General features: G+C 37.8%; 1 protein-coding gene across 1 annotated transcript in view; it reads right to left on the bottom strand.

Annotated features, from left to right (window-relative positions):
• MCTP1 (multiple C2 and transmembrane domain containing 1) overlaps positions 1–4409 on the bottom strand; it is a 155645-nt gene extending 151236 nt beyond the window's left edge. The window contains exon 1 of the mRNA XM_057372836.1: positions 4300–4409. Coding sequence (XP_057228819.1) covers positions 4300–4360 — 61 coding nt within the window. The 5' untranslated portion in view covers positions 4361–4409. The remainder of the gene's footprint in view (positions 1–4299) is intronic.
• Between the last annotated feature and the right edge of the window lie 10021 nt (positions 4410–14430).

Genomic DNA, 14430 nt, shown 5'->3' with positions numbered 1-14430 from the left:
TCCTTATTAGGGCTAGTATTTTATCCTAATGCAACAACACAAATTAGATTATAAAGTTAAAATACTGTACTGTAAAATACTAATCTAATTATACTGTGCCTTTGAAAAGGCACATACTCCACTGACACCCCCAATGTAAGCCTTCATTTACTTCATTGTGTCCAGGCTTCCCTCTTCCATAAAGACTCACTGCCTACAACAATCATGATGAGAAAATTAATTCTAAAGTCAGTCCACAAGGTCTAAAACATGTCTCCTGCATCTCTACTTTTCAGCGAGCACTGGACAAAGCCCCTTGAAAGAGCTGAGTAACAGCTAACTGCGATCACATAAACAACCCTGAACGGTGTAAGAAAAACTTTAAGTAGGGCATATGAATGGAGCRTGCATGGAACTGTATGTGGAAGTGTCACAAGGACTAAACAAACTGTGAGAGGACTCTTGGGTGGGCACAGAGACTTGCAGTCTTCCAGAGTGCATGTGAGACTAATTGATCAAAGACCATCTTAAAATGAACACTAACTCAATCTGAGTAACAACTGAATCTTCATTAACAGCAGCAAAATCGTAAGACCAGGCTTCTTTTTTTCTACTTTTTGTTTAACTTTTAAGGTTTTTCAGGACACCAGCATAATTTAGAAGTTTGCATTTGCATCATCTGGGAAATACATCCAAAAGAAATAGCTCTCCTTAAAATTGCAACATGCTCTTCTAAACATGAATTAAAAGGGTAACGACCAGAGTTCTTTGCATTATTTCATCCAGCCACAAGATGTCAGTACTCTTTACTTGAAGTTATGTCTCCCCTTTTAAAACACTGTAGCAGTGGAAAATGGTTCTGCCAYGTGACAGAATTGAATTCCCACCCGTAATTACTGGGGCAGAATTCCAGTSATTTTAAAATGTTTTGTCTAGCATAATTAACTTGTTCCTCGGTAATTCGAGTGGTGGTGATGATTCTGAAGTCAAAGATCAGGTATTTAAATTAATTCCATGTAATGGAATACATGGAAGAGAATTTTGAATATGGACASCATGCAATGGTGTGCTCAAATCCCTACTCCTTGGGACCACTCTACAATCTCAGGAATCCTGTTAGGCCTTGACCTTCATGTAGATAGTTTGGCAGTGAGGCATCCCACAATTGTACCAGAACTTCTGCAAGGTTAAGGTGGGAGTGGCATTGAGTTGCAAGACAAGAGAGGGAAAAATCAGTCATGCCTCAACAGCTCTGCAACACCTAAAAGAGGGAAAGGGATACCTGCTAGTGAGTTGGGAGGGTTCATTGAGAGAGGTGTAAACTAGGGTTGAAGGGAGAATGGGATAAGAAATGGCTCATAGAAATGAGCCTGGAGCAGCATTGCCAGTGCTGGGGTGATATTGATAACACAGCTAAAACAGATGACCACAGTTGATGTAACGAACAGGAGGAACTGAAGGTCACAAGCAGCYGAAAAGCTTTGGCATAGTCACCATTACAGAAACATGTCAGAATGACTYGCATGACTGGAGTGCTGCGATGGATGTTTAGAAGCACTGCAGATGGGTCAGGCAAATAAGGAGAGGTGATACGGTGGCTCTGCACATTAAGGCAGTTTTTCAGCTATATAGAGCTCAAGGATAGTATGGTAAGGTTGAGTATTTGTGGGTAGGAATCAGGGGAAAGGCCAACAAGTCAAAAATCCTTGTGGAAGTCTGTTATAGAGAACCCAAACAGGATGGATGAATGGATGGAGCATTCTATAAATGAGTGGCTGACATTTCATGATTTCCAGTTCTTGTTCTTGCAGGAGACTTTAGCCTGCTGGATGTCTGCTGGAAACTCAACACTACAGAAAGGAGGCAGACTAGGAGATCCTTGGAGTGGAACTTCCTGTCACAGCTGGTAAGGGAACCTACCGTGGTTGAGACCTCACTAGACCTGCTATTTGTGAATAGAGAAAGGCCTGGTGAGACATGTGGTGGTGTGCCATCTTGGGCATACTAATAAAAGTTTTCAGTTCTTGGTGAAGTAAGGAAAGGGGTTGTCTTGGGTTGATTGTGTCAATTCTGTTCTGTATTCCTTTYCCGTTGGCATGTACGCCCAAAAAAGGTGTTTGCACCTTTAAATGTAACGTGGAAGAAAGAGCGGGAGCTGCTGGGAAGGCAGCACGGGCAGTTTAAGAGCCGGCATTGCCACGCAACTGGGGCTTTTCTCGAGCTCCGCTCTCGCTTTGCTTATCGCCGTGAGAGTCCTTTTTGCTTGCGGAGTGCAGCAAAGTTACATTGTTGCAGTTTCGGCTGGTTCGGCTTTCTYAGCTTCGGCGGCTTTTTTTTTTCCTCGGAGAGATCCCCTCTGCGTCTCCTGCGATTCTGCTCCTGGAGCAATCCCGCCGAGAGAGGGTCCGCGGGCTTCATCTCGTCCGGGATTCYRGAAGCGAAACGGGCTGGCAGCAGAAACACACCGARMCCTCTGATCTGTCCACAGGGAAGAAAGGACTGTGGTACAGGTTTTTTGGGTTTTCTTTTTTTGCCACTGTTATGAGAACGGCCACGTGGGTTTTTCTTTTGTTTCTTTTCCCGGGGACGGAGTTGCCATCTTGTCTGCGCCGCGTGGCGAGTTTTTTTTTTAATATCTAACGGTTACTCTTTATCTGTGTCCTGTGGGCACTGTGTTTAGTTAATAAAACTACCTTTTTTCTCTTCACTTTTTTGCCCAGCATCTATTTTCTTGTTGGTGGGGAAAAAATTATCAAATTTATTTTCATTTCAGAGGAAACGTTTCTCTGTAACGTTTTTCTCTGAAAACATTGTCTCTAAACCGAGACAGGGGTCAATAAAACCGATGCCTTGGGCTTCTGGAGGGTGGACTTYGGCCTGTTCTGGAACTGGTTCAGAGACTCTGCTGGGAAATAAAGGGGTTCAGGAAGGCTGTACATATATTAAGAAGAAAATCTTATAGATGCAGGAGTAAAATACATGTATGTGCTGAAAGATGAGCCATCAGGGAAGAAGACTGGCCTAGCTCAACAGGAAGCTTTTGCTGGAACTCAGAATCAAAAAAGGGGGGTTATGACCTTTGGAAGAATGGGCAGGCAACTAAGGAAGAATACAAGGACGTCATTAGGTCATGTAAAGAGAGAATTACAAGGACAAAAACTCAGCTAGAACTCAATCTGACCACTGCTGTGGAAGAAAATAAAGTGTTTTCATAAATATATTAACAAGAAAAGGAGGGTCAAATAAAACCTCCACCCTTTTTTGAATGCCGAGGGCAACACTTTCACTGAAGCACTGAATGTTTTCTTTTCCTCAGTCAGTAAGAACAATAAGACCAGTTATTCTCAGAGAAACCAGCCATTGAGCTGGTAGACAGGGATGAGGAGCAGAATAAACATCCTGTAATGCAAGAGGAATTAGTGATTTGTGAAGCCATTTTGACAGTCGTAAGTCTGTGGGACCAGACAGGATTTACCCAAGACTACTGCAGCATCTGGTAGAAGAGCTTGCCAAGCTGCTCTCCATCATTTATCATCAGATCCCAGATGACTGGAGATTAGCCAGTCATGCTGTCCATCCACAACAAGGGCTGGAAAGTGGATCCAGGGAACTACAAGCCTGTCAGCACGACCTCAGTTCCTGGGAAGATTATGAAACAGATTCTCTGAGTGTGATCACACAGCACATGCAGGGCATACGGCCTTTGGTTAACTTGATTCATATACAACAGCATGAAGTTCAACCAGGCCAACTACCAGGTACCATACTTCCATCACTACAACCTCATGCAGCACTACAGCATGGGAAAAAAAAAACATAAAAAGACACTGAGGTCAAAATACCTTTTAGTTATCCTTTTTACACCTGAACTATTTGTGTGGTATATGTATCAAAGCAGACTGAAAAAATGACAATATGAGATTGGCCAACAGGCAAAGCCTGGACACATTCAATACTGTTTTTGTCTTTAAACACAGCTCCCATGTTTTATCAGTTAACCAGTCAAGGAATAAGCAAGACAGCACAAAGCTGGAAGGTTAAAATAAATGTACTACACCTTTCTTAGTTAGAACTATTCCAAAAAGGGAGGAAAGTTGTCCATCAGAAGGATTAAACCAATGTTAGCTAAATCTTATTACTCCATGGTTACCAGGCCCTAGTTCCTTTCACTTTGTGCTTTGCCTCAAACGATTTCTACAAAGATTTAAGCAGAGCTGAATTAACTCACTTGTAACTCAAACCTTAATTGTAGTTTTAATATCCACATATAAATTTAGCTGCAACTTCCCAATCATTAAGGCAGTGTTTACCAGCACTTACCTCCACGGTCCCGTGCAGCTAGATTCTGTCCTCTTTTTAGAGTAACGTCCAACTGGTACATGCCAGGATCCCCAGGGGGAAAATCTGCATTATTAGTTCCAAACAGATTTGTTTTCTGGGGATGAAAAAAATAAAAATGCAACGGTTAATGTTACTAAAAGTTTCATGTAAGGCATATGTGTATAACATCATGCCATTTAACTAAGAAAGGCCATTTCCCACTCCCCCACCTCAGAGCTAACATCCAACACTGAAGAATCTGCCCTGTCTCACCTTAAATTGCCAAGATTACTTAAAAAAAACTTTTAAAAGACAAAAAACCCCCAAATCAACCAAAAAATAATCTGTGGTTGAAAAAATAATTATTTGATATAAGGAGTTGGAAATAGATGGTCTTTAAGGTCCCTTCCAACCCAAACCACTTGATGATTCCAYGAACCTCCACTTTTAATTGCATTCACATCTATTCCACTAAAGAAAGTAAGTTAGAAAAACACAAAGCCAGACCTTACAGTACTATTTGGACTAGTCATTACCAGTATCTTCACATCTTATGTTTATTCAATAGTGATAATCTATGCATTGAATAAGTGTACATGAATTCACATTTTGTCRCCTACTGCAGTATTTTGCAAGATATGTGTTTTTTATCTACAGAGTTTTGGGGAAAGCTGTGGCGGGGAACTAATCATAAAGACATTAAATGCAGCTGTAGTTCTATATATCAAGGCAAATATTCTTAGATATTTACATAAAATATATCCTAAAAAAATATAATAAAGGAATCCAGAATGTAAGAAACTTTCCAGACCTCTGGAGTGCAAGAACAATAAACACATTTCTGTCCAAAAGACATGAAGAGAAAATATATTTCTTAGCATGTTTAAGATTTTGCAGAGTAGTTTTTAACACATCTCTCTGTAAGTAGAATCCAATTACTGCACCAAAGCCTGGAACACCACATTTAATTTTAAGACTAGAACAACAATATCAATTATACATTTACAATACAGACAAGAACTTCATCTGTTACACACTTTGAACACTATATTTACATATGCTTATGCTAGGACCTAAATCTTTTAAGAGCAGTGCTATTAATATTTTATTACGTAATTATGGGTTCTTTGCAAGAAAAAAAAATGGCATGATAGAAATATCTCAGATTGTGTACCAAGTGCTGTATCATTTCAACAAGAAACAAATTTCGTCTTCTTCCTTCCTACTAAACCCTTTTCTCGTTTTAAGGTAATAATAAAGTTAAAGCATGAAGGAAGACACAAAATAAAGGCATTTCAACATCTGGCTTATTCTTGTTATTTCAGAGTCATAACTTTGAGCCCTAGCATATTATAACCTTTGCTGCCACACAAACAATGCTGGCCAAAATGCACACTAGCACGCTTGCTGGCTMCACAGCAATGAAAGACAGGCAACAAAAAAAAAGCAAACACTTTCCATCAAGTTGCTGTTCTTTCCATCTGTCTCCAAATCCTGATTATGGAGTAAAAAAGTTTGCTGACTTTTTAATTTAAATCCAATATAAAATTTTACTTCTGCAGCCCCAGTGGCAGCGCCTTCGTACAGCAAAAAGAAAATAAAAACAAGTTCCCCAATTCTTCACTGAGATTAGAAATCAATTCTTCAAGAAAAAAGACYGCAACTTCCTTACCTTCCTTCCAATGTGTAGTTCTGCTACACATTGTCCTCTCCACCTTTCTCCCGTGCCATTAACGTCCCTTGTTTTATCACAAATTAAAAACTCTCCTATGTTCTTGTCTGTGAAAAGCAACTACTGCAAACATGCCAAATACTTCTGGGCTTAGTAGTTGTTTCTTACAAATACAACAGGACACCTTCAAACAACTAATTGCCAGCACAGGGATTTAGACTGTAAGTTTTTCAAGGACTGAAGGCAGTCGTTGTTTTCAAATAAGAGTAATGGTGGATAATTCTTTGGTGCATTTTCATCCTTAAGAGTGTATTGCCTCAACCTCTTTCTAAGGGGTTGTGTAACAGTTTTTTTATTAAACCATTCACCATTCATGCAGTTCCATTTTCAGTAATTAGTACAAATTACGGTGTGAATGCTTCCCTTCACCAGCAAGTAGACATACCAGTCAGTGTGCAAGTACCCACCATCATCTCTTATGATCATCTTGTGTGCAAAGATGTAACACCCAACTAATGGAACAGAACTAGATTGTACTAATTAAGTTGTAATCTTTGTTGGAAATCACACATAATGTACTTAAACACATAATACTGGGCAAGTAAATCATCCTCGGCTGATACCAAATGGGACCATGTGGTACTGGGTATGTGGAAATAAAGGCCATAAAGTGTTGCCCCTAGGCTGGAAAGGCATTTGTACTTTAGGAACCTTAGTCCCTAACATAACAATAATTGATAAAGACCAGGTGCCCTCAGGATTATGGATAAGAAGCTATGTGGAGTGTACAAAATGCATCTTAAATGCTATAATTGAGCAGCCAACTAAATTTTATAGTTTCATATAGTGGTTTTTACCCTGGCTAGGAGTAAGTGAATTAAAAAAGACTGCAGTGAACTTTGCTGCTACCATATAATATACAGAAAATTGTACAACAGATACCATTATTACATCACAGAAAGATGTTAAGAGCTTGCCACCAGTTGCTTTACAAAACAAATGGCATTAGATCTTCTCAACATCTCAAGGGTTATGCACTGTCATTAACACTAGCTGCTACATATACATTGATCAAGGTGGTAGAATGTCTACAGATGTTGTTTCCAAATCTGGAAACAAACATAAATTTCACAAGACATGAAGGTTCAAGATGATGTCTCCTGGGGATCTGAAGAAATTTGGACCAAACTTACTTCATCATTACCCAGCTGGATGTGGTTAAAACATCTGTTTAAAATCATCTCTATAATAATTGCTGTGTGTTTTAGCTTGCATCATGATTCAGTGTTATGGCTGTTGTAATGCCTTATGYTATAAAATGAAATACAAATATTAATAGACTGGTTCCCATAAAGATCCTAATCTCAAGGAGAGGGGGGTCTTGATAAGGACAATAGAACAGAACAGCATTTTACTCTCATTAGGACAGCAGAACAGCACAGCCTTGGAGAAAGAGATAAAGGATGTAACTTAGGCAAAATGCAAGCAGGATGCCAGCTCAGCTCTGAAAGGCTGACCAAGAAGAAGTTATGTAAAATAACAATATTGTGTTAATTCAAAAGCTGTGGCTGAGGAAAAGCCACCTAAAAAGGTGAAGACCACTGAAGAAGATTCAAAGAGGACCATACAAGGATTTGGATAAGGGAGTATGTAAAATAAACTAATACATATGCATCAAGAAACAGGGATAACTAATATGTAATTACGGTGTAAGATAAGAAGTCTATACAATGCTTGGGGCACTCAATTAGAGGAAGGATAAATGTGCTGCAATAAAAAATGCCTGATTTCTATACTCAAAACTGTTAGAAGAAACTGTGTTTCTATCTGGCCAATTTTAGTATCAAGAAAGAATCACTTTACCCAGGCCAAACACCAGAATATGTTGCCCAGTAAGTGTCYCAGAAGACACCTGAAACCTGCTCTGACATTGTCCTGAGCAATCTTGCTCAGAGCAAGAGGTTTGATTGGTCTGTCTCCAGAGGTTCCTGCAAAACTCATGCATCCTGTGATTTTCTATTGCTTTGAAATGTCATAGTAAATAAAGTATATGCTGAGCTTAGCTACCTTTCCTCAATGCATTGCTTGCCTTCCACTTCTGGTTGCCCTGATACGGCAGTGCTGCAGTTGGCATTCAGAATTACCATCCTCTCTACCCCTTAAGAGTACAATGTCCAAGACACCAAGATACACATAAAATCTGAATTTTTCCAAATACGCTTATATATATGCTTTGCACTTATGCTGCAGTGCAGTGCTCCTAAAAGTTGCAAATGTTCCCTGCACATTTCTGTCTTTTTCTGTAAAGAAAGCCATTCCTTCCAAAGGCACAGGAAAACATACTGTGTATGACTCTACAAACATGAAGCTGCTTTTTACATGCACTTGAGAGGGCATTTACCTGCACTCTCAAAAATCCCAACTACGGCCCTTTTCAAAAATGAAAAAAACATAATAAATTAAAGTCTTCATGAAACAAACCAGATCTGACATCCAGAAGAATTAGTGCAGAATTATTCAGTTCCCAAGACAAGGAAAAAGACTGAGCCGTTCTGTGCCACTTTGGTTTTAAGAATATTACTGGAACTTACATGTCTTGTCTGAGTACATTTTTGCAACTATTCATGAACTTGCACTGACAAACATATGATGCATGCACAAAGTAAAAGGGGAAACAGAAGCAGTCTCTAAGGGGGGGAAAATAACACTGAAAATATAAAAATCACATACTATTTTCCTGCCCAAAATAGACCCTAAATTCCTAAAATTAATTAATTGTGAGATATTAAAATCCTATTTAATTTCTTTTTTCCTGTTTTTCCAAAGATTGTCTCTGACAGATGCAGCAGTATCCTAATTTCTGATAGCTAGCCTTTCTTGTCATCTCTAGAAAAACTTGCATTATCACACAAAAAAATTCTCTCACTTGCCTGAAGAGTGCAGAATTACACAGCAAGAGATGTCAAACATAGCAGATCAAAGATAATTCAATTGAGAAGAAGAGAGGTGTCACATCCAAATCAAAGATGATCTGTAAACAATTAGCTGTCTCCATTGCAAAATGAGATAAATATCTGAAGTCAACATAAATGTCACACACATCATTCACTTGAAAAAAAGATCTCAAATCATTGTATTTAAAATTATACCATCCATGTTTTCACAGCAGAAAACAATACTAAAATATTCCTACCTTAATTTCCCCTATTATTAATCCTAACAAATTATATAAATACACTATAAAAAGACATTTTAAGTAATCTGCATGGTCCAGAAGTAGTTTTTTATTTAAATTGTAATACAAAGTTATATTTTGGGCTTTAAGAAATATATCAGACCATGGCATTTGAATTATTTTGAATTAATTTTAGAACAAATACAGCAGTAGCATCACTACCAGTAAAACGACACTAAACAAGCTGCTAAGAYGAACATCCTTTGTGTGTCACAAAGATATCTGCAAATCTGAGTTAGCCTTCTGAACTGGCAATTGCTCAGCAATACTGTTCACCTCCAGCTGGTAGCAACAGCTCTGCACAAATATCATCTGACCATTGCTGCAAACTGCAGCTATTCAGAATGAAAGTAACATAAATCTTGCTTCCATTTAGCTTGAAACTTGAATATGGAAAGTAAGATGTCTTTTCTTAAAATCCCTATGTATCTATTGCATTTTGCAGTCATTTAAGCTTCATGGATATTCAGAAAGCACACAGCAAACCACTGCCAAATGGACAAACAATTTTTTTCAGGAATTAATAATTAATATTAATACTTTAACAAGTATTAATAATGACTGCAATGAAATACCAAGTCTTCCAGCAAGAGGATCTTGCTGGAAAGAARAAGAATTTAATGAAAACAATTATCTCATAGCACACAGCAGCCAACCTRCACACTTGTCTTGGTCAGTCTTACACCTTTATTGCAATTTTAGCTGTGTTTGTAATTTCAAAATGGTGGTGTTACATATCCTTTTGCTGTTCAATTCAAAGCAAAAAAAAAAATAATAATGAAATAATAGTAATTTTAAAAATCAGTCCTAAAGAAAAAAGAACATAAAAGAGAATCACTCTCCTCAGGAAGAAGTTATGGTTTTGGAAGGATCAGTGTCKCTTTTGTGGTTTCACAAACACAGAGATACTGCCCATACTCATCTCATTTAATACCTCTATGCCTCATTTTTGATCACTGGAAGCAGCATAATAATTCTCCCTTCTTTGCAGAGCATTCAAATTACTGTTGTGAGAGGGTCCACAAAAGTAATAGTGACATTTTCTATCTCCCTGACTGCAGCTCTGAAAAACAATTAACTCATTTTTAAATATCATGTAGACTGCTGTTCTCATTTAAAGGCACTTTTGAAGAACCTCAGGTATTTTCCACAGAGGAAAAGCAAAGTGTTCATTTGGAGTAAAAAAACAGAACAGAAAGAAGAAATTGTAGGATGTGTTTTTTTAAGGAAATGACATCTATCATTACTCCCTGCCTTCAAAACAGTAAACCCCATGTGTTCTGAACTAAAAGACAAGTTCTTATGTAGGGTCAAAGTGCATTTGCAAAGAGCCCTTTGCAGAAGCAGCATGAAAGATGGTAAAATAGCCATCACTTTTCATGATGACAAAAGAAACATGACAACACCCCTTTGCCACTCAAGATCACAACCATCTGCTGAAACAGGAGTACTGCTATTGGGGACCCACCCCAACAAGTTACCTGTGGTTAAAAGATGTCCACAGATGGACACCACTAAATTTCCCATCAGGTGCACTCTTGGGAAAGCAGCCCCCCCTTTTGACTGATGCCTCCTTAACTCTCCATCATCCAGTCAGTTCCAGCCACCATTCTCCTGGACCCTCCTGCTGAAAACTTGTCCAGAAGCCACTCATTACTTCTCTTCCATGCTAKTAAAGGGACAAGGGAAATTAGTATGGACTGAGAAACACCATCCAGAGTGTTCTGATGAATGCTTGGACAAAGATGTRTGATACCAAGAACCACACACATACAATGGTGACATCTCCTGCAATAGTGAGTCTTTTGGTTTCCTTTTTTAAAAAATTTTAATAATGTGCCTTTCTCCTTAGTTTCTAAAGACAAATGATGATGTATTGTTACATTAAAAGAAGTTTTGCAAATTTGGGTTTTGAAACCGTACTACAATGGATGAGAGATCAATTATTTGGAAGGTAAACCAAGACTCATAGCACTTTGCTCCGAGAAATTAAACAGCACATAATGGACCTGTGACACTGAGAAACTGTGTTTAAAACATGCATTTTCTGCCAAAGTTCACAAAATAAAAACRCTTTCTGCCAAATCCATGTTCGCATTTCAGTTTGATTACTTCACTTTTGAAACAATCATCTGAAAAAGTTCATTACTTATACCAAGAAATAACAAACTGTGGTTAGTGTATTCATTTTAGTAAAGAATTGTATATTTACAAAAGATTGGAGCCTTTTTTTAAAATTTCAATTGTTTCACTTACACACCAGAGGTGATATTATTTTTCAGAAAACCATATATTCATGASCAGCATCCAGTTTCACAGAGTTTGCTGCACCATTCAAATGAAAAATACTACCTGCAAGAGTTTTGTAATACTACTTCCTGATTTAACATCCTAAATTAATAAGGAATTAATGAGATAGGTCTTGTTACCATTGGTATGATAAGTGGCAAATAATTTTTGGTTGACAAACTAAAATAAAACTATTTTAATTGCRATGTCTGATTAGGAGGATACAAGCATACTACATTAAATATTAAAAAGATATGYACTGTATTTCTTTCAAATCAAGAACTCTGTTTAATGGGATTGTATTTTTTTCTTCATTTCACTGCTGGTAAACTTTTCTTCTCATCACAGGCAAATTCAGTAGCACTGGCACTGCTCTATGTACAGTAGAGCAATTTTTCAGGCAGCRCGACCACAGGTAGAGAGAATGCCACCAGTCCTCCTTCCTCCCTTAATTTCATAGCCAAGAGGCGGGCAAGTACAACCATTAGTGACAACCGCTAACTACAATAATGGCACCAAAACTATGACACCTCTCATGTGAATAACTGAGGTCAGTCAAACTACTAAAACAAATTTCCCTATACCTTGAGTAATGCCTCTGGTTATTCTCTGTCGAATGACAGCATACTTCATTCTCTTATACTTTTAATATTGACTGATCTGTAATTTGGCTGAGACTGCACTGTGTTTGAGACCCCAATATTAATTATCAGCTACTGTGCTTTAAACTTTAGAGGAGAACTGGTACGTAGTATTTCACGAATCAGTAAGTTTTGTCAACTTGACGCATCAACTTACATGTAATTTTTTCTTTTTAAATTTTGCAAAAGAATACCATTTATAGCAATTCAGTGCTGGTGGAACAATTTCAAAATTTAATCAACTGAAATCACCATGTCCTGTTTTCAATTCTCTACAAATTTCTTGTGGCCAGTATAGATACACTAAACTCAGAAGGATTGTCCTGGAATCACATCTGACATTTACCACACTGTAAGCAAGTCAAGCATCAGCAATTGTATGCTTCCACTGTCTGTAGAAAGAGAGCCGATAAATAGAACCTACAGAAAAAAGCTGTCTACACAGCAAATTTGCATTCAGATGGAAATATAGTTCCTATCATTTCCACTAGACTTAGTCTTTTAAGAGCTTCACATAACTCAATGTGTACTGAGTTTACAAAAGAGACAAGGGGATAAGTAATGCAACGGCATATTCCTCCTGAAGACAAAATTAATTTTTGCTTGAAATTGAAAAGACATATCCTACACCAAAATGCACATCGAAGTAGATGCACTCTAGAAAAAGAGTCACCATGTCCCATGTTACCCAAAATGAAAGCATATTGAACATCTTTTCATCAAAAAAGAACACCTGTTCCCTTAAAGCAGTGCTGAATTATGCAAATTATGCATTTTGATGCATTTAAAACAAGTCTAACAGGGCAGAGATAAGAGCTAATGGAGTTCTACTTATTTATTGATCTTTCTAAGTTACATTTACTTACCCTCAATTAGGAATATCATTTCATTGCTCACATATAGTGGAAGATGATACAGTATTTATTATCAACTACTGGAAATRTTCCTCCAGGCCTTTCTCGATTACATATATTTAAACTCATTATAGAGCTCCATTACAAAATCAATTTTGTTCATGTCTGTGAGAAAACCAAATAGATCTTTCATTGATTTTGGTTGCGTGACTACCTTGCTGTACAAACCATGCAATCTGCTCAGTATACATAGAGACAACACAACACCATGCAAAAATCCCTAGCCAACCACAAACATACAAAATAAGGAGCTCAGAATTGGGCACAGATTAACAACTCCATGGTAATAAATGCCCCTCAGGCCTAAAAATGCTATTTTTTTACAGTGCTCTTTGGTAATATATAAAACTCTGCCGTGACATGTAAATGGGAGGAGCTAATTCGGGACAATACTTGCATTTTTTTATATCCACCATAAAGACACTCTTGGGACTCCCAGTCACCATGCAGACTTGGTTAATACCTCTTTTCACATCTTTAAACAAATGGGATAAGGCAATCTTATCAGCTGAAAGATCTGGCAACATTTCTGGCAGAATTCACATCTCATTTACTTGGGCTTTTTTTCCCTGCCCTCTGCCTTGGAATACTTAAAACATACTTACTATTTTTCTTGAAATTTCCTCACGGCAGACCTCTTCTGCATGTTTCTTCCCCCTACTCTCATTTCTTCCATGTCATAAAAAATCTTAGTGGAAGAAATCTATTTTGATAGCAGCATGACAGACAAGCTCTTTAGATTCACTTCAGCTATTGTATGGAAATTACACCTTTGTTCCTGTAACTTTTTGCAGATGTATTAGGATTTTCCTTTGGTAGCACAAGTCATAGGATTTTGCCCTGAAGACCTGGAAAACTCAGTTTGTGCTTTAGTAAAGCAAGTGGAAACCATAGCCAACCATGGAACAACACAAACTCAATACTCTTTCCATATTAAGAAGCACAAGCTTTATTTGAAATGTCTGTATCTGTTCCTGTCACCTACAACACACACCTCTCAGCCCAGCTGAGTAAAATTCCCAGAGTCAAGACAATAAAAGGCTGTTGAAATGCTTATGGAAATGGTACTTCTGGTAAAGAATAAACACTAATGCAAGCACTAATATAAAACTTATTGATTTTATTGTATCGATCCAAAGGAAAAGTTATCTTCCTATAAATTCTAGTTCTATAAACACTCTTGAACATCATTGATTTTCCATTTTAAAACTCACAATTTTGAAATGAATCAGCACTTTGTAACCCAATTGGAATTCCCAGTATCTGAGGCATGAAGATGGGTTTCAAGTGGGTACAGAAAATCAGAGGATGCAAGCCTGTGTAAAATATATGTACACACTTGCACTTCTGATGATTTCTTCCAATAGTCAAAGACTTTGT

The sequence above is a fragment of the Malurus melanocephalus genome, unplaced genomic scaffold, assembly GCF_030028575.1.
Source record: "Malurus melanocephalus ecotype Western Australia unplaced genomic scaffold, MMel_1.1 scaffold_7, whole genome shotgun sequence".
Lineage (NCBI taxonomy): Eukaryota > Metazoa > Chordata > Aves > Passeriformes > Maluridae > Malurus > Malurus melanocephalus.
The sequence above is the reverse complement of the archived record's forward strand: the minus strand, read 5'-3'. Positions and strand labels throughout refer to the sequence as shown.